Here is a 20,272-nt window from a genome sequence, read left to right as displayed (position 1 = left end):
GACTCTGTGTGTCTATAAATGTTTTCTTTTTCATATTAACACAAATTTCGTTGTCCCTCAGAATGATACCTCCTACGAGCAAAACTTTTCTTGTCAATAACCTGGCTGCTGGAACTATGTATGACTTGTGTGTCTTGGCAATATATGACGATGGCATCACCTCCCTCACTGCCACAAGAGTCGTGGGTTGCATCCAGTTTACTACGGAGCAGGATTACGTGCGGTGCCATTTCATGCAGTCCCAGTTTTTGGGAGGCACTATGATTATTATTATTGGTGGAATAATTGTAGCATCCGTGCTGGTTTTCATCATCATTCTAATGATCCGGTATAAGGTTTGTAACAATAACGGGCAACACAAGGTCACCAAGGTCAGCAATGTCTACTCTCAAACTAATGGGGCTCAAGCGCAAGGCTGCAGCGTTCCTCTGCCCCAGTCCACGTCCAAACAAGCTGTGGGACACGAAGAGAGTGCCCAGTGTTGTAAAGCTGCCAGTGACAGTGCGATGCAATCTTCCGAAGTTTGTTCAAGTCAGGACTCCTCCACCACTACCTCTGCTTTGCCTCCTACCTGGACTTCAAGCACGTCTGTGTCCCAGAAGCAGAAAAGAAAGACAGGCGCAAAGCCAAGCCCCGAGCCACAGCAGGAGGCTGTCACGAATATTGAGTCCCAAAACACTAACCGGAACAACTCCACTGCATTGCAGTTAGCTAGCCGCCCCGAGTCTGTCACAGAGGGGCCCACCTCTAAAAGGGCACATTCAAAGCCAAGTAAGTTTCTCACTTTGCCTTCTGAGAGATCCAGAGCAAGGCACAGGTACTCCCTGAATGGAGAGTTGAAGGAATACTATTGTTATTTTAACTCGCCAAGCACATGTGGACTGTTTTCTAAAAGAAGCTTGTCTATGGATGGGATGCTAATTCACCCCAACGATTCTGATGGGCGTAGTACAAAAGCAACTCTTTCAAATTCTGAGTGTATATTGGAAAGCACTGTGTAGCCTATTTCTTTTTAATGAAAAAATTATTTTGAGAACTCACATAGGAAGTTAGAATTTGAAATTTCAGTCCTGTCTCTGACACACGGCTAATAGAGCCAAGGTGTATAAACCTTCCAGGATACAGTTATTTATATGTAAATTTATACATATAAATATATAGGGTGTCCCCAAAAATATATACACAAACATTTATTTTTATTTTTAATCCTCACCAGAGGATATTTTTTCCATTGCTTTTCAGAGGTGGGTGGGGGAGAGAGACACATCGATTGGTTGCCTCTTGCACCCAACCCTGACCTGGGCCAGGGGCAAGCCTGCAACCGAGGTACATGCCCTGGGCAGGAACCGAACCCGGTACCCTTCAGTCCGTGAGTTGATGCTCTGACCACTGAGCAAAACCAGCTAGGGCTACACATACATTTTTTGATAGTACAATTGATGTTTCTTTCTTTTCAGATTTAACCCATTGGAATTAATAATTATTCAAAGTGCATACATTTTGGGGGACACCCTAATATATGATTAGGACAAAAGCATGACATAGTAGCAGTGCCTTTCCCAAAAAGGACTGGCTTCCAAGTTCTGCAATAGCAGATCGCAAAATAAAAGTTGCCATTGGAAAAATAAGGTCTTGCATAAATAAATATTCTCCTACAGTTTTACAAAGGACCATCTATGGATAATTGGTATTTTTCAGTGAATAGATTGCCTATTTACTTCAATGACAATGGTGTGTGTTTTTAGGCAAATATTGTAGAGAACAAGCTTGTGTTGTTATGTTATTGAAAATAAAATATTAAATAAGTACATCTAGACAAGTGTTAAAATAAGTACCCTTCTAAACTACATTTTTGGTTCTGCTGCCTTAATGATTCTTTGAGATTTCTCATCCAGGAACCTTTTTTAGTGGGAAGCAGAAGAAAATGCAATTGATTTTATATTTATCAAAAAACAAACAAACAAAATCAGTTCAGTTTTAAGTTATATGCCACAACTTTATATACCTCTGCCTGGGCATATGAAGGTGTTTACATTACATTTAATATACATTTGCTGAATGAATGAGTTTTTTACTTTTCTCAATGCAAGTTAAAAAGGGAGACAAAAATCCAAGACTGCCTTTATCAAAGGGATGTTTATTTTTATCACCAAGTAATTTAAAAAACATTTAATTAATTTCTTATTACATTTATAAGCAATATAAAGTCATTGCTCATTAACCAGATAGTGCTTTTGTTTTTCCTTTCTGCGCTGTGATTCTGTATTGAATGTTTCTTTTTTAGAGTAAATTCATTTATTATTTTAACAAAAATTTATGATGAAATCTAATTAGGAACAAGGATTTTAAATTTAGTAAGGCAATAATATTGCTCCTTGTCAATGTGGCGTTTTTGACATTCACTGAAATCAAGGCCTAAGGATAAATGTTCCTATGAACTTGTTGAAAATCTTACCACATTATACACTAACATGATGGTCTTTTATTAAAGGCTGGTAAATTAGGGTTAACATTAAGCGATTTTTGGTTTTGGTTTTGTTTTGAGGATAAGGCTCATGTGGGAACCTTGCAGAAAAAAATTAGTCATAATATAATAAGCCTTTATTAACTCAGATCACTTGAAATACCATTTAAAACACAGTTGAGGAATGTCAATCAGTTTAATTCCCTTCTGTTAGAGACACATATAAAAATTTCAGTTAATTTTAACTTTTCAGAGGTACTTCTTATCATACATGATTCATTGTGATGACATTCAAAAGAGGGCAAGATTAAAGCAGTTACAGATTACTTTCCGTGTCAGTCTTGGAAATAATTGTCTAATGGACTCTTATTACCTTAGTTGTTCCCTAAGTGCCTTCTATGCCCTGTTTCTCTTTTCTGAAATTTGCCTTTCACATTTCTAAAATCTAATCGGCACCCATGGGTCAGCTACATAGCTCTTGTGAAGAGTAAATGAGATCACTTGTTGTAGTTGTTTATAAAATCAAAAACATTATAAGTGTATTTTCAACACTATTTCTGTCAAAATGCTCCAACACAGACTAAGTATTTTAATTTATTTTTTAAACTCAAATGCTGATACACACATTTTTTTTCTTTTTTAAATTGAGATACAATTGATATACATTATTATATATTAGTTTTAGGTATTTAACATAATGATTTCATATTTGTAGATATTGTGAAATTATCACAACAATCTAACATCCATCACCACACACAGTTGCAAAATTATTTTACTTGTGATGAGTTCGTCTCAGATATACTCTCTTAGCAAATTTCAAACGTACATACAATATTCACCATGCTGTGCATTATGTTCCTATGACTTATTTATTTATAGCTGGAAGTTGTTACCTCTTGACTTCATCCATTTTACCTTCCCTCCCCTTCCCTGTCTCTGACAACCACCAATCCATTCTCTGTATCAATGAGCTTGGGTTTCATTCTGTTTTGTTTTTCAGATTCCACATATAAATGAGATTATATGGTATTTGCCTTTCTGTAATAATACTCTAATCCCAAGTAAACATTTTAAATTAACATAAATTACTTAATTCTTCACAAGGGGCTGATTGAGAAAAGTATATTACTTTACCCCTTTCTAGTTTTTACCTGCATAATATTTTACCTGCATAATATTTTATAATATTTAAAAATCTTGAATATAGAAAAGCTTTTGAGACTTAAATAAATGAATCCCCAAGGAAGGAATCTCTGGCATTAAGACTGTGAACAAGTGGGCTCTGAAATCATAAGCAGCAGAGGCCGCAGCTTAACACATTTACTCCAAGCTACAGATTCATGTATTTTGTATTTTCAGGTTGCCTGTAGTTTTAAAAATTAATTTCCTGCCTATGTTTCTAATGAAACTTTTATTAAATATTTTTTATTTTTCATAAACATTTGGAAATGTTTAATATCTAACCATGTGACATTTATTCTGTTTGACAAAGGCCATTGAAATCATTTAATTTTTTATTACTTTTCCAAGACTATTTTCAGGGTGTATTAACCAAAGGCTTGAACACTTGTTCTTAGAAATGACAAAAAAATCTTGTGATAAAAAATCAACAAAGGATTGGCCTATCAAGAGAGTCAAATGTTTTTTTTGTTTTTGTTTATAAGTATGTGAAAAAAAATTTGCTCAGGGTAGTGACAGTGCAAAGCGACTGAAAAACAAATCTATGGGAAGGATGGGTTTGATTAAAGGTACCTGGTATAAAATCTGAGACACAATAATGACTCAGGTCCATGAATGAATGAATGGATAGATAAATAAGTAAATGAATAGGGCCAAGGAGGTGCAGTAATAAGAGTTTTTGTTAATTAGCACAGTGGGGTAAGTTGTGGTCCAGATATTACTATCAGCAAGAAATCCTTTGTCTCTTTGTTGTTGTTTTTCTTTGTCATTTCTTGCATTTCTCATTTAACCAGCCCATATGCTTTGGGATATATATATATATATATACATACATATATATATGTATGTATGTGTGTGTGTGTGTGTGTATATATATATATATATATATATATATTACTATCAGCAAGAAATTCTTTGTCTCTTCTTGTTTTTCTTTGTCATTTCTTGCATTTCTCATTTAACCAGCCCATATGCTTTGGGATATATATATATATATATACATACATATATATATGTATGTATGTGTGTGTGTGTATATATATATATATATATATATATATATATATAGTACTATCAGCAAGAAATTCTTTGTCTCTTGTTGTTTTTATTTGTCATTTGTTGCATTCCTGTATGTATGTTTGTGTGTGTGTATGTGTGTGTGTGTGTGTATATATACACACATACATACATATATATATATATAACCCAAAGCATATGGTTTGCTATTTGTTGTTTTTGATTACTTATAGATTATATATATGGTTTTTCTTCCTTGTTCATAAATATTTTGTTTGTTTTTTAGCAATTTTACACTATGATTTCAGCTTGTTCTATAGTAAAACATATTAACAGACAATAGAGATTTACTTCAAACATTAAAAAAAAATTATATGTGCTCTTTTGCTGGGTTTTGTTTCTTTTGGATAATTGTCTCTAATTTTAAAATGTCAAAGTCCTATAAAAGTAGGTCTTTTTAAAAATTATGTAATATCTGAGTGTCATAAAGGGATAATGAAGCATCCAAAGCTGCCTCAAAATTCTAAAAGAAAACAAAATTTGGTTTGATTAGTATTACTAATTTTTAATATATAGATAGATTAATACAGAAGTACAACAAATACAATAATTTAAATTAGACACTGTAACGCCCTCATTGAGGCCAATTTATTCCCTATGTCTTTCTCCAACCATTAAATGTAGTTAGTAAAGTTGAGGTCACAGTAAGCTATTTTATGCTTTCAGGCAGTTGATTTTAGGTACTTTGTAGATACGTTCAACTAAAAATTTTTATAATATAAATTGTGGAGCTATTGTAAGCCATCTATGAATATAATAAGACTACTACTGAATGATACATATTTTCTCCACAAGAATTTAAAAAAATTTTTATAAGTAAACATATTCCACTTGTCTACAGATTCGTCTTTTTTGGTCAAGTATTTTCTAATTCACTTTAAAGCACTCATAAAGTTCATCCAAACTAAATTTTAATTTAGTTTATTTGCTTGTATTAATACTGAAAGGACACTAAATGTTTCACTATAAAGCTAAAAATATTAATAAAATGATTATCACAAAGTTCACATCAGTTGCATTTTACTCCCTAAATTTTAGTATTTTCCCCTTTTTATTTACAGTAATAAACTTAAAAACAATCGATAAAATGCCAATAGCTAAAAAAATTCCAAAAACAACTTATTGTACATAAAACTGTGAAGGTAAATGGGACATTTTTCAAAGAAGACGGCAGACATGAGCTCATTTTCTTCTTTGTGTGATTTCCCGTTCCACTTTATAATACTAAAAAAGCATCGTTCATTTATATTAGACAGAATGAAGACTATGTACTCTCTTTCCCTTGTAAAGCCTTCCCTCCTGTCTCAGGAGGAGTCCAGCATTTCTCCTTGAGCAGGATATGTGGATGCGTGTGTGTGAGTGTGAAGTGTCGGGGGAAAGGGCTTCAGCATGGAGCTGGATTAGGTGGGAAAGGCGCACTCTTATCCGCCTTAGTTGATGATAATAATAATAATGACAGGAATCATTTACATTATGTTTGTGGGTTAAATGTTTGTTGAGTTAAATTTATGGATAAGAAATATCTATCCCATTTTTGAATATTCATGGAGGATAGAGAAAATAGCCAAACTTACTGACTGGAATTTTATAATAGTCTCAGAGCTCCGTCTCTCAGATTACTCAATCCTTTCCCTCCGTGCTAGATTAATAATGCTGGCATTACAAACACAATTAGTTTTGTCATTTTGTTTGTTTGTTTTAGGGTGTGTTTTGTTTGTTTGTTTTGCAATAGAAACTATCTTTTGTGTAGCAGTTCAGATGATCACTTAATGTAGAAAGAATGATAAGCGTATTACTGCAGTGGAGTCTCCTAAAAATGTGGTGATGCGTGAAGCGGGACACAGAAAGTAACCATTTGTTACTGGGTGTATATTTAAGTGTGGAATTACCTAGCTAAGGTAATGTTAAAACTTTGCAATTTTATCAAATATTTCAAACAGTATAAAAATTTATCAGTGTACCATTGTCTTCTGATTTTGCCCAGCTATTTCAAAGTCAAAATTTAGGATCTGAAGTTACCATCTAATAAAATACATGCACTGTACATATTTATGTATCTATATAAGCTAAAAATATATGTATGTAATATAGATATTTTAATATGTATATTTATAAAATTAATCAGTTAAAATCATAATTTTGTGCCCTGCAGAATGGATTGTAATTAATGTAACTGAATTAGATTTAAATGGGCTCACTCTCAGAGAATTTTTCCAGAAAAACTGTACAAACCATTCCTGGTATTTATCAGATTACAATGGAATATAAATTCTCTAGTACAAATTTATTTTTCTGAACTTCCTAATGAAAACCATCACTACAATTTGTCTAATTTCATCTGTTCTCTTCAAATAGGTGGCTATTATATTCAAAATCAAAAACAAAAGTAATTATTTTCAAATACACTCAGGAGAAAGCCATGAAGTTCCTTTCATTTTGTGTTTGGAAGTGGAGGTACATTTACTCTTGCCTACAACATGAGTTAGAGAGAGACTGTAATCCTGTCCCAAAATATGTCTAATAAGTACTTATTCCAGTAACATGAAGAGACATTAAATATAATGTGTTGGCTCTGCCATAATGCAATTTCCTAATCATTTTCTTCTGTACAACGTGAACATGTCTTAATATTGCTTTCAATAATCTAGGGATGTAAAACCTAACCTCCAGAGACTACTGTAAGTTTATATGCATGTTTGTGCTGGAGTTTTATAAGGATTTTGTACTTTTATCATCACACTCATCTGTGAACCCTGAGAACAACTTTTTCCTGAGACACCTATTTTTTCTTATCATTGTGTCATTTCTTTTTCTTTTTTTAATATATCTTTATTGATCTCAGAGAGAGGAAAGGAGAGGGAGAGAGAGAGATAGAAACATCAATGATGAGAGAGTCATTGATCGAGCCCGAAACCCAGGCATGTGCCCTGACCGGGAATCGAACCCCGATCGCCTGGATCCTAGGTGGACGCTCAACCGCTGAGCCATGCCCGGCCGGGCATTGTGTCATTTCTTAATGACCAGTAGAAGTAACTGCTTTAAAAGAGGACATTTTGGAAAGATATAGAGTGTGTGCTATGCAGGGTTACATAACGGTATTAAACATTTGTAGCCAATTGGTATATACATATGGGCATTTGAGGGCAGGATGTTTGCATTTAGAACATTACTGTTTTAGAGGGGGAGAAATGGGTACATGATAAAACACTACTTGCAGGACTAATGAATAATGGCCTAGACTGTAAATGATCATTGTACACTCTATGTGGAGAATATAGTGAAACTACATTGTCTCCTTTGGATTTTGTTTTTCCTCGAAATATCTTTTCATATTAATCAAATGCAACTCTGTGGTTAAAATGTTAATTTTAAGCAGGGAAAATGAATGAGGCCCTTATTCTCTTATTGAAGTTCTTGCAGGAAAAGTGCATTCCATACTGATAAGTACTCATTTTAGTAACTAGAGTAATATTCTAAAAAATCCTACCTTTATAGTATTATGTATCTGGGAGTAGCCATAGAGAACTATAAAGTATTATAAAAGTCAATTGCAATTAACCCAAGAATTGGTAAGTTAAAAAAAAAAAGTCTAGACAAATCGTATCAAAATTTCAGTGAGAAGTGTTTTAGGATCTGTTTCTTAAAAATAAATTTTTTATGATACTGAATATTTTATTCCCAGATGCTTTGCTGTCTAATGTTGACCAGATGGTCCAGGAAACACAGGTGAGATTCTTGTTACCTTTCATATACTTCAGCACTTTAAATGGGTATATTATTTTATAAATGAATTTTTAAATTTTGTTTTGTTAGCTTATGTACCTTATTGAAATTTTTAATTAAAACTTAGTGTCAACAGTAAAGAATGAAGTTTAGTTCAGTTAAATGTATTTCCAATTCCTAAATTTTACATATTTCTGGTTAAGTGAACATTTCTGACTCATACAGTAAGAATAAAGGAAACACTGATGTGACTGGAGTCACGCTTGGTTTCATGCATGATATAAGGAATATTTAAATTTTTTTCCCAATTGGAAGACAGTAGCTTAATGGGAATCTACTCACTCTTATCCTTGACCTCCACGTCCTAATAGGAGTTGATGACACGTTCTATTTCATTGAAAGTGGAGGAGCAGAAGAGTTTCACTGTTATCTAAAATGAATGAAGCTGCTATCAAATTGAGCAAAAGACTACCCATGAAATACTCATGGTATTCCTTTTGTCAGTAAATTACTCTTCTTGGTGTGTGTGTTTTTTTTGTTGTTTTTTAAGTTTCAAATGAGTGTTTGATTCCTGCATTTTAATTGGATCAGAAAGTGTGTTTCCAGAGCAGAATCGCACTTTAGCAATCTGTTCAAACAGCTGGAATCATCAGCCAATTGCTTAAAGTTTGGCACAGGAAAAATATCCTGCTCTTAAAAGTTCTAAAAGAGCCCATTGATTTATTTCTTGGTAGTGAAAGTAAGATCTTGTTTTTTTGGTGTGTGTTTTTTTACGTTTTGCACTTAAAAGGTAACAATAACTTGGACAATCATTGACTGTTTCCCCTAATAAATTACATATCCAAATCAAACAAAATCTTTTTTACGAACCATTTCTTGGCTGAATTTAGGATTTCATTCTTATGTTGAAAAAAAAAAAAAAAAAAAAGAGCAGATGGCTCACTGGAAACAATCAGTAGCACAGCGTCTGGCACATGCTTTATGTTCTGTTTTGTGTACTGAGCTGACCTGCACGAAGGTGCATGTGTTACCACCACCCCTTTCTCTTTCTCAGTCTTAACCCCTCTCTCTCTGTCTCCCTCCTTCCATCTCCCACTCCTCTCCTTTGCTTTCTTTGATTTTCAGAAGTGCACTTATCATGCAGTTTAGGACCTCTAGCTGTCCTGAAAGTTAGGATATCTTTTGAAAGTGTAGGGAAGTAAATTGTTAATCTAGCAGACGCACCCTCCAGAACGATGCTGAATGCTCTATCAAGGTTTGGAAGCAGGAAAGTCAGTCTGAATCTCAAACGTTCACATGAATGGAACATGTTACATATTATTGGGTTTATTTATTTATTTATTTATTTATTTATTTATTTATTTACTACATTGTTAGAAGTCAGATTTAAAGAATTAAAATTTGTGTACTACCAGAGATGGCACAGGGTTTGCCAATGTGATAAGTAGGTAAGATTTATAATAATGACCCTTTTTGTCCTAAAGTAATTACTATTAATTGTAGAAACTTCAAAAAGTATAGTTAAAAATAAAAAAATAAATATAAATCTGTGATAGTCGAACACCTAGACACAAATACTGTGCTCATAATCTGGGATATAATCTTTCAGTGATTTGTCATTTGTAAATGCAGTAAATTTGTATGTATATATGTGTTTTGTTAAAGTTACACAGTGAATGTGTAGATGTGAAATATGTCACCTTTTTTAACACTTTCGTAGAGTCTCTCTCTAGTTTCCTTTGTGAAGCAAATGACTATGTCATCATCATAAAAAAATTTCCTCCCAAGTTGTCTAATTCCTTTTGCTTTCTACAAGTATTAGCAAGAAAAAAAATCACAGACAAAAATAATTTAAACAAAATTTAGTGGCAATACATCATTCAGTTGTTACCCAACTCCTTGCTACATTTTCAGTATCAGATTTAAGTCACCACATAACCTCAGTATAATTCCTCTTGCTACTTGCTGAATGATTTCTTCTGTAGCAGGTCTATCGTTTCTATAACTGTCAGCACTACCAGGCAGTGATGCCGGTTTGAAGAGACTGACCTGTGTGCTCTGAATCTTCTCATGGCCTTTCACGTGTGGCAGTGCTTGACCGCGTGCGAATGGAGTGGGGGGAGAGCTGGCAGAGATTCCTGTTCTCATAGCTGCTCCACTCTTTTTTTGAGGGGGAGTGGGGGATATAAAGTTTAATTTTAAATTTATATTTTCTTCAGAATTCTAAGATATGTCTATTCCTACCCAGAGACAAATATATTTTCCAAAACTTTGGACACTGCTCAATGCATTAAATTAAAATTTAAATGTTCCTTCTGTATATAGAAAGTAAAAGTAAGCAAAAAACACCCATGTTCCTTTTATAATATATAAAAATGTTTCCAAGGCAACAATATTAAGTTGATTATACCACAGTCCCTAACAGAACATCAAAAAAGTTACAGAGAGGGCAGAAAGGTTTCATCCAGCTAGGGCTTTAGGTGTTCTCTTTCACATTTAGGTATCCATTAAGATAATTTTTTTTTCTGAGGGTGAAGAGTTAATGTATTTCTATTAGCCAGAAAATATCCTATGTCAATTTTCTTCTTTAAGACCCTTCTCATATGTGCATAGAAATAGAGTGAGCTTAAAATAGTTTAATGTAGCACATATAATACTTCTATAATGAAATCATAGTATTCTAATCATACTAAGATGAATTGAGAACAAAGGGAAGAGAAATCATTGACAAAATTAGTGATAATTACTCTACAAGTAAACTAACACATATAACTTAACCTTATCTTTGAAAGATTTTTATGCTTAAAATGATCCTGGTAAAACAATTGCCATCTTATGTTTGGAAGTTTAAACAGGAACAGTTGACTAGTTTGCATTTAAACTAAAAATACCGTAAGTAAAATTTCTTAAAAGTATTTGTCGTATTCAGACCAACATAATATGTGCACATTGTGTGTTTAAGTACGCACATAAAATATTGCTATTCTGTTATTGCTTGCACCAGTGTTTAAAATAACTGGTTCCTGATTTTAATAAATTTGACTTCTGATTATTATGTTTAGCATTAACTAAGGTATTGTTTTAACTTTATCAGAAAAACTCTGCTACAGATGCAATAACCATGAAAAAAGTGGTCTTTTAGAGAAATTAATAATATATAAACGAATAAAAAGTAATATTGATCGTAAATAAATAGCAACATCTAAATAACTATGGGAAAACACAGGAAAATAAAGGAAATAAGAGCTATGCAGCCAAGCAAATGACCAACATAAAATATTTGGTTCTGTGGTTTTTAAATGATCCTCCTTTCAAGTGAATTTTTAAAAATAAGAGTAATAAAATAAATCCATATATAGAAAACATTTAACTATTTTTATAATAATTAAAGCATACTTTTGACATATTTATTTGAACATCACAGAAAATCAAAAAATAAATGAAGCCTTGTGTCAGTCCTGACCTTTAGAAATAATTTCCTTCTTTTTTAGATATTCTAACCACATAAGAAAAAAATGTTTCATAGCTCTTAATTACATCTGAGTGAGGGCAGCAACAGTATTTTCCCTCAGTCGGTTCAACATGAGAATGTTTTCCTTCTCTTAATGCGGAGGTAGTTTTAATTTGCTCTTTTCTTTATACTGTTAATAAGATGTCCCACCGTGTTTTGCATGATATCCTTTAATTGTTACATGAGGGACATTTCCAAAACATCCCGAGCCTACCCCAAATTCATTATTTTTAGTTCTTGTAAAATGTTGGAATAATTATTACAATATATTTTGTTTATTTCTTTCTGATGCTCTTGTAATTTTGTGTTCCTTGTTTAGACCTTATGGAATCATTGTAAGAGTTTGTCTATTGATAAGTAAAGTAAAAAGTATTATTCTGAATATCTTACATGTACAGGTTCGTATTAAGCTTCATATTATGTCATCATATCAATAATGGAAATAGCTTCATGGCAGACAAACTCACACCATAGTACACAAAACAGATTGCTCTTTCTTAATTTTCAAAATTAACAACCTTTATGTAAATCATAATTCCACAGTTTGTTAATAATATTATGTAATGTGAGATTAAATAAAAAACTCTTTAAGATATGTCAGCTTATAAAATGATCAATTTGATATTAAAATAAAGTTTGCTATTCTGGAAGGATTTCTTTCCAAAGTCAAACTAAATATGCTATCCCTATCTTTTTCTTCTAGGTATATTTAGTCTTTTTAACATTACTACTTTCTGAAATTTGAACTTTGGTATAATGCAATTATATCTTTTTTTTTCTTAAAGAGAACATATTATTAGGTATACAAAAAACTTTTTAATATCCAATTTCATCAAAATAAGCTATGCTATAAACCCAATAGAAAGGAATTTAGACATATCCCATTGTAATTTAGTGATTTTGAATTTTTTAAAATAAAACTCCAAGTAAAGTATGATAGTTCTACCTATATTTCAGTTGTTTCCAGGGTAATTATTTTTTACAAATAGGATGCACATCTCTTATCTTTAAGTATCCTCAAATATTGTGTAAATCTCTTCTTCAGTAATTCTAAATAATTACTGTTTCTGCCAAAATTAATTACACTTATTTGGATTACCAAGTGTTTCAAATATATTTTCTTTAATATATTTCAGTGTCTTGCCTACCTTTATCAAATAAAGTAATCTAAATAACCATAATATACTTTAATAATTTTGAAACCAAGTTTTCCAAATAGGTTCTACATCAGAATTTTTATATAGAATATGCAGTAGATAACTAAGAATCTATATTTCGTCACTTATTTGTGTCATGTATTTTATAACCTCTAAATTGTAAACATGTAATTGTTTCTTGAATGGGAAGGAGAAAAATTACTTCTATTTCATATTTATGAAGTTGCATAGTTCTCAAAAATTGTTTTCCATCTTCATCAAGCACAGGCTTTATAGACATATCTTAAATCCAGTACTGAGCACTAAGTGCTCAGAACATAGAGGAAAAACATATTTATTATTATTAATAATTTTATTAGTTATTAATAATAGTTTAGGACTATTAATAATAGTTTATTATTATTAATTTGTTATAGAAATATCTGTTGTATGTGGTACATTAATAATTTAGATATTTTTAAATGGTTTTTATATTATTTCTTTTAAAATCATGTTAACTATGGAATGCCTTTGCTTGTGAATTGTTAGTTTGCATATTTATATTATTTGTTCTATTGGTTAGGAACTAATTGAAGATAAATAATTGTCCTCTTTATCATTAAATGTATAATTAGATTTTATAAAATTTAAATACTATACAAAACTCACAGCAGAACATATTTTAAAAGTAGAGATCACTTAGGTTTTAGATATAATGCACAAATTTGATCTAATATGTTAATTTTTAAAAATCAGTATGAATATTTACTATAATTTACATGCTATGCATTAATAAAATCATTATATTTTTTATCTTGAGAATGTTCACATGAAACACCAAAGCAAGGGAAAATTCCATTTCACAACTTGACTTTGACTTGTCTAGCTATTTAGTCTTAATACATTTCGATTTCTTTTAAAAATAAGATTATATATCCACCCATTTTGAAATTACCAAGCAGTATCTTATGTGTTAATGTGCATGTCGAGGCTTTTTTCAGAGGTGTGTCTTGCATTTTATAGCAAGAAGCTCCTGCTTGAGTGCTAACAGTTCAGTGACTTCTAGATTTCTAGCACAATGATCTTATTAGCTATGTGTTTCTTTTCTTTTTTTTTTTTTTTTTTCCCTTCATTTCAGAGGCTGGAGTTAATCTGAAGAGCACCACTTCTCTCTCTCCTGATAAAAGTTGCCACTGATATTTTTACTGGATAAAATTTAAAAATGTTTCAATTCACAAAGGCTAATTGTTGAACTGATGTCCTAGAAGAAATTGCCCACAGGACCTGAAGCAGAAGTCTCTGATGCCGGTGGAACTGGCTCCATCAGACCCCGGTTCATCCCCTTTTAAAACCAAATTGTTTTTTCTTCTGGCCCACAAGTATTTTTTTTAAAGAAGGAAAGAAAACAGCCTACATTGGGCATCGAGTTCTGTATCAATCCATGTTATATTGCCATCCATGATTTAAGACTGTAGAATCTTGAATAATCTATATCACTTTAACAAATAAATGTTTTACTATGACAGAATTTGCACAGTGCCTGATTTGTGGAAACATTTGCTTCAAGTATGAATGGTGAAATGATGATTGCAAGAACTAATAACACTATTTTGCATTAATGTAGTGCAAAAATCTTAAGGCATTACAAATTACTTTATACTACTGGACCTATCTCTTCTGTGACTGAAGGCCACCCACTTCTATGGGTGAGCAGTGCAGCTATTTAAGTAGTATGTGCCTCGGTGTAAGACAGAAAGTGATGAGGGATCCCTTTTCTAGTGGAACTTCAAAAAACATCAAGGTAGGCATATTGTAATTAATACAAATTATTGCTTTTCTGGAGAGCCAGGGCAATGATCTAATAATAAATTTAGGCCTTATGTTTCATTTTAAGTGCCTATTTCTCTAATTTTGTAAATAAAGAACATATATCTGATTTAACATCAGCATAAATAGGAGTAAGATATCTTTGATGGCTAATAAATGTTAATATGGTCATATTTAAGCAGTATCCAAGCCTAGGACTTAAGAGGTGGTCGTGGTGTCACGCAGGCCTTGAGTTCAGACTCAGGCTAAGTGAACTTGGCCATTTGTCCACTCTACACTTCTACGGGCTTACAGAAGAAATATACTGTAAAATTTGAAAATGCACACAAACTAATCACTGCACTTGGCGTAAGCAGGAAATTCAATTAGAAATATTAGTAGCATTGTTATTAACAATTGAAGTAAGATTCTCTAATACATTAGAGATTTTATTTCTGTTCCTTGACAATTCTGATAGTTATCAATTATTAAAAGTAGTATGTAGTTTAAATTTTTTTAATTAGTTAAAACTAAAAAAAGCCAGAAAACCTTGTGTTGTAAAAAATGTAGATTAATGTGTTAACCATTTAACATCTCTTAGACTATTATAACTATCCAACCACCAAAAGAGAGGTTAGAGAATGCCAGCCATTTGATGGCACTTGGAATCAGTGCTCAGGAGCCCAACTACACTAAACAGCAATTTAAAGATCTGTACACATACACACACACACACACACACACACACACACACACACACTCTCACACACTCACTCCCAGATACATGCAATGCATGATTGGAACAGAAGTAACAGGTTTGAGTTGAAATGTTTTAATTAATTTGTGACCTTGGACAACTGACTTCATTCTGTTTCTTGAAAACTCTAATGCCCCTGAGCAATCCTGTTTACATATGTATGTGTTGCGTGAATAAATGTTTATGAGGACAAGGGCACAATTTGAACAATATTTCATATAAGTGGAAACCGTATAGTATTTGTCTTTTCGTGTCTGACTTTTCTTACTTTCCATAATATTCCAAGGTTCATCCATGTCGAAGCATGTATCCGAACTTTCTTTTTATAGCTAAATAATATTCCATTGTTTATATATGGCACATTTTATTTATCCATTCATCCTTTGATGGACACATGTTTTTTGCACCTTGTAGGCACAGCGAATAATGCTAAAATGAACATTTTTATACAGGTATACATGTTTGTTTCTGTTTTTATTTCTTTGTCTATAGACATAGGAGTGGAATTGCTAGGGCACGTGGCAATTTTTTTTGTTGTTTTTTCAGGAACTGTTAAGTTGCTTTTCACTGTGGCTACAACATTTTACATTCACTCGTGTAAGGGTTCCAATTTGTCCATATAAGCAATTTTTAATTTTTTAATAGTCATCTTAGTAGTTATGAATTATCTCATTGTACTATTGATTTGCAATTTCTTAATCATTAATCATAATGATCTCTTCATGTACTTATTGACCATTTATATGTCTCTTTTGGAGAAGTGTTTACTCAAGTCGTTTGCCCATTCTTAAATTACAATGTCTTTTGCTATCTAGTTTAAGGTGTTGGGTATGGGTATATATATATATATGACATATATATATCATATATATATGATATAAATCCTTCTTATATACATCATTTACAAGTATTTTCTCCCATTCTGTATATTACCTTTTCACTTTTTTGATATTATGCTTTGATGAACAAAAATGTTTAATTTTTATGAAGTCCAATTGTGTAATTTTATTTTTCTTTTAGCATCACATCTAAGAATTTATTGCCCAACCCAAGATCATCGAGATTTAGCCCTATATTTTCATTTAAAAGTTTTATGGTTTTAGCTCTTTAGGTGACTGATCCATTTTGAGTAAATTTTTGTATATGACTTGCAGTAAAGCTCCAAATTTATTCTTTTAGATGTGAAAATCCAGTTGTCGCAGCACCATCTGTTGAAACAGTTCTTTCCCTATTGAATGGACTTGGCAGGCTGTCAAAAACAGTTGACTATAGCTGTATGGGTTTATTTCTAGACTCTATATTCTATTCCATTGGTCCATATGTCTGTCTTTATGCAAGTACCACAATGTTTTGGTTACTGTAGCTTTGTAAGTTTTGAATCAGGAAGTGTGAGTTCCCCAACTTTATTCTTGCTTTTCAAGATAGTTTGGCTAGTCTGAACTCCTTTCAATTCTATGTGAACTTGAGCAATGGGGCTTTTCCATCTCTGCAAAACAGCAGTTAGAATTTTGATAGGGATTACACCGACCTACAAGTCACATTGTGTAGTATTGACCTTGTAACAACATTAAGTCCTTTAATCCATGAACACAGGATGTCTTTCCATTTTCTCTGTCTTCATAATTTCTTTCAATGATGTTTTCTAATTTTCAGTGTACCAGTCCTTCACCTCCTTAGATAAATTTCTTCCTAGGTATTTTATTTTTTTTAGATACTATTGTAATTGGAATTGCTATCTTAATTTCCCTTGTGGCTTCTTTATTGCTGCTATTTTCCTTTTTCTGTTCTTTTTAAATCTTCACTCGAAGATTTTTTCCATTGATTTTCAGAGGGATTGTAAATTTGCTGGTATATATAAGTTACAACTGTTATACTCTTGTTTTGTTTTTTTAAATATATCTTTATTGATTTCAGAGAGAGGAAAGGAGAGGGAGGGAGAGAGACAGAAACATCAATGATGAGAGAGTCACTGATCAAGCCCACAGCCGGGCATGTGCCCTGACCAGGAATCGAACCCTGATCACCTGGATCCCAGGTCGACGCTCAACCGCTGAGCCACGCCCGGCCGGGCATAACTGTTATACGCTTGATGATGTGATTGGTTTTAGAATGTTTTCCAATATCATAACTCTGATTATTATAATTGTTAACTGAATAAATTTATTTTGAGTTCACCAAGCTTATTTGCTAGGTATAAACTTGTCACATCTATTTGACTTGCTTCCAACCCAAGCTATCATTGGCTTCTCTTCTTAAATAATATTCTAACCCTAATCTTTCATTTTTATCTTCCTAATTACCATTTCAAAGGCTAACACCCATCACCTACCTGAATCTTATCAACAAACCCATGTGCCAGGTTCTCTGTCATTAACCTATCACCAATATCTAGGAGCCTGCTTTCACAAACCAACATTATCAAATGCCACCAAATCAGATCACCAGCAAATATTCTTTTTCTTTCTATAGGTTAGTAAAGTGGGCCATAGGCAGCTCTCTAGCTGCCCTTGCTATGAGTGCCAAATGTAAAAAGACTACAAAAGAAATAAAACTGTGTTTCAAAAGAATGCATAATCAATCCATATCCATAAATCACTTGAGCAGCATAAACTGTGAATACATGAAAAAGTCAACAAGTACGCTATGCATATTATTACACACATGCAGGCAAACTGTAGTTCATGAGGCCTCCATGAAAGACATGTTTTAAGCTGTCTCTTGTTGCTGTTCCTCTCTGAGGAAAGGAGTATCAGGGGTACCTATAAGGATAGGACATAATATAGCATTTCATGATTCCAAGGAAGGATGAGATATTCAAATGTGCAGAATGAGAAAACAATAAAGTGGGTCCAAATTATTTTTCCAACTTGAGTTAAAAAAATAAAATTGATGCATTATCATATTTAACAATTTAAATATAAAAATTGAATGTGATTAGAAACATTTAATTTGAATTAATTTCTGAGTGGAGTGGCTTAGAAAATATTCACAGGGATTCTCCGAGCCCTAAAAGCCCTCTATCTTATTTCAAAGGAAGGATTTCAAAATCCCTGGTCCCCTTCATCATACCTGTTCAATTCTGCCACCATTTGTTCAATATTTAATTTGTCCTGGGACTGGTACTACCCACTGGAGATACAGAAATAAATGACTCAGTGGCCTCTCAATTGTTCATGTTTCATATTTAGGTGGGAGGTAAATGTGTAGATACTCTGTTAGTCTGTTCAAGCTGTTCTAACAAAAATACCACAGACTGGGTGGCTTATAAACTACAGAAATATAGTGTTCACAGTTCTAGAAATAGGGAAGTCCAAGATGGTGCCAAATTGCTTGTGTTCTGGTAAAGGCCCCCTTCCTTCTTCAGAGCTGGTGCCTTGTCACTGTGTCCTCACATGGTGAAAGGAGCTAGAGATCTCTCTAGGGCCTTTTTTGTTTAAGGCACTAATCCCATTCATGAGGGCTCCACTCATGATCTAAGCACCACACAAAGGACCATCACCTCCTAAAAATCTTGGGATTTCAATCTATTAATTCTGGGGGCAATCAAACATTAAGACCATCATACATGTTTACATAAGAATTGGCATATTAGGGATTTAGGGCCATCACTGTGTGGGAGCAGAGTAGAAAACAACGCAATGACTATCTGAACAAGAGAAGTAAAAAAGAGCTCATCACAGTGGTGCTACTTACAATGAGTAAGGTTTAATGGTGTCTCCAAATCATAATTCTGCTTATGGAACCACAAGACTTTATGGTCCCATTTTGAAACTGCTCTTGGTACTTTACCATATCAATGTAAACCATCTTCTCCAAGCCCTGAATTATATGTCCCCTTGTGTTATTTATAGATATGCATATTTTCCTCTCCAGACTTGAAATTTCTTTGAGATCAGATTCCATTTTCTATTCAACTTTGGATCTCCTACAATGCTCAGTATTCTGCTTTGAATATACAAATTCATGCCATATATCTTTGTAATATAAATATATTACAACAGTAGTTATGTACATAAAGAACCGAGGAATGGCAAATTTGGACTCAGCTATGAAGATGTGGAAGCCTCCTGTGATGAGGTCAAGGTAATAGCTAACAAAGAGAAGTGGAAATAAGACACAAAATGTACCAAGAGAGCCCCAGCCGGTTTGGCTTAGTGGTTAGAGTGTCGGCCCACAGACTGAAGGGTCCTGTGTTCAATTCCGGCCAAAAGGCATGTACCCTGGTTGCAGGCCTGATCCTCGGTCCTAGTTGGGGCTCATGCAGGAGGCAACCGATAGATGGGTCTCTCTCACATCAATGTTTCTCTCTCTGTCTCTCTTCTCTCTCCCTTCCACTCTCTCTGAAAAGCAATGAGAAAAATATCCTCAGGGTGAGGATTTTTAAAAAATTTAAAAAAAAAAAGTGTACCAAGAGAAGCTACATTTGTTTGTAAACTATATTTACATCTAACACATAATTTTTAGAATTACAAGATAGAGTAGAAAATAGGTGACCTTTGACCATCTGTGGTTCATAACAAATCAGTTTACTAAGTCTCATAGGAAACTTTGTTCGTGGGCTAGGAGAGCTCGTTTTTACAGTTGTAAATAGATGTATACACAGCAAATTTTAAAAC

General features: G+C 33.0%; 1 protein-coding gene across 9 annotated transcripts in view; it reads left to right on the top strand.

Moving 5' to 3' along the window:
* Positions 1 to 14,621, top strand: part of LRFN5 (leucine rich repeat and fibronectin type III domain containing 5) — a 277,160-nt gene extending 262,539 nt beyond the window's left edge. For 5 of the 9 annotated variants that reach the window (XM_016213288.2, XM_016213284.2, XM_016213283.2 and 2 more), the window contains one exon: positions 62 to 1,277. In XM_016213288.2, the coding sequence (XP_016068774.1) occupies positions 62 to 1,001 (940 nt within the window). In that variant the 3' untranslated portion in view covers positions 1,002 to 1,277. Of the gene's footprint in view, positions 1 to 61; positions 1,278 to 8,405; positions 8,450 to 14,231 lie in introns of those variants that run through there. The other 4 variants (XM_016213286.2, XM_016213281.2, XM_016213285.2 and 1 more) reach the window with 2 other exon arrangements.
* Positions 14,622 to 20,272: the final 5,651 nt, after the last annotated feature.

Source organism: Miniopterus natalensis, chromosome 1 (genome assembly GCF_054644295.1).
Source record: "Miniopterus natalensis isolate mMinNat1 chromosome 1, mMinNat1.hap1, whole genome shotgun sequence".
Taxonomy (NCBI): domain Eukaryota; kingdom Metazoa; phylum Chordata; class Mammalia; order Chiroptera; family Miniopteridae; genus Miniopterus; species Miniopterus natalensis.
This window is presented reverse-complemented; position numbering and strand designations above follow the sequence as displayed.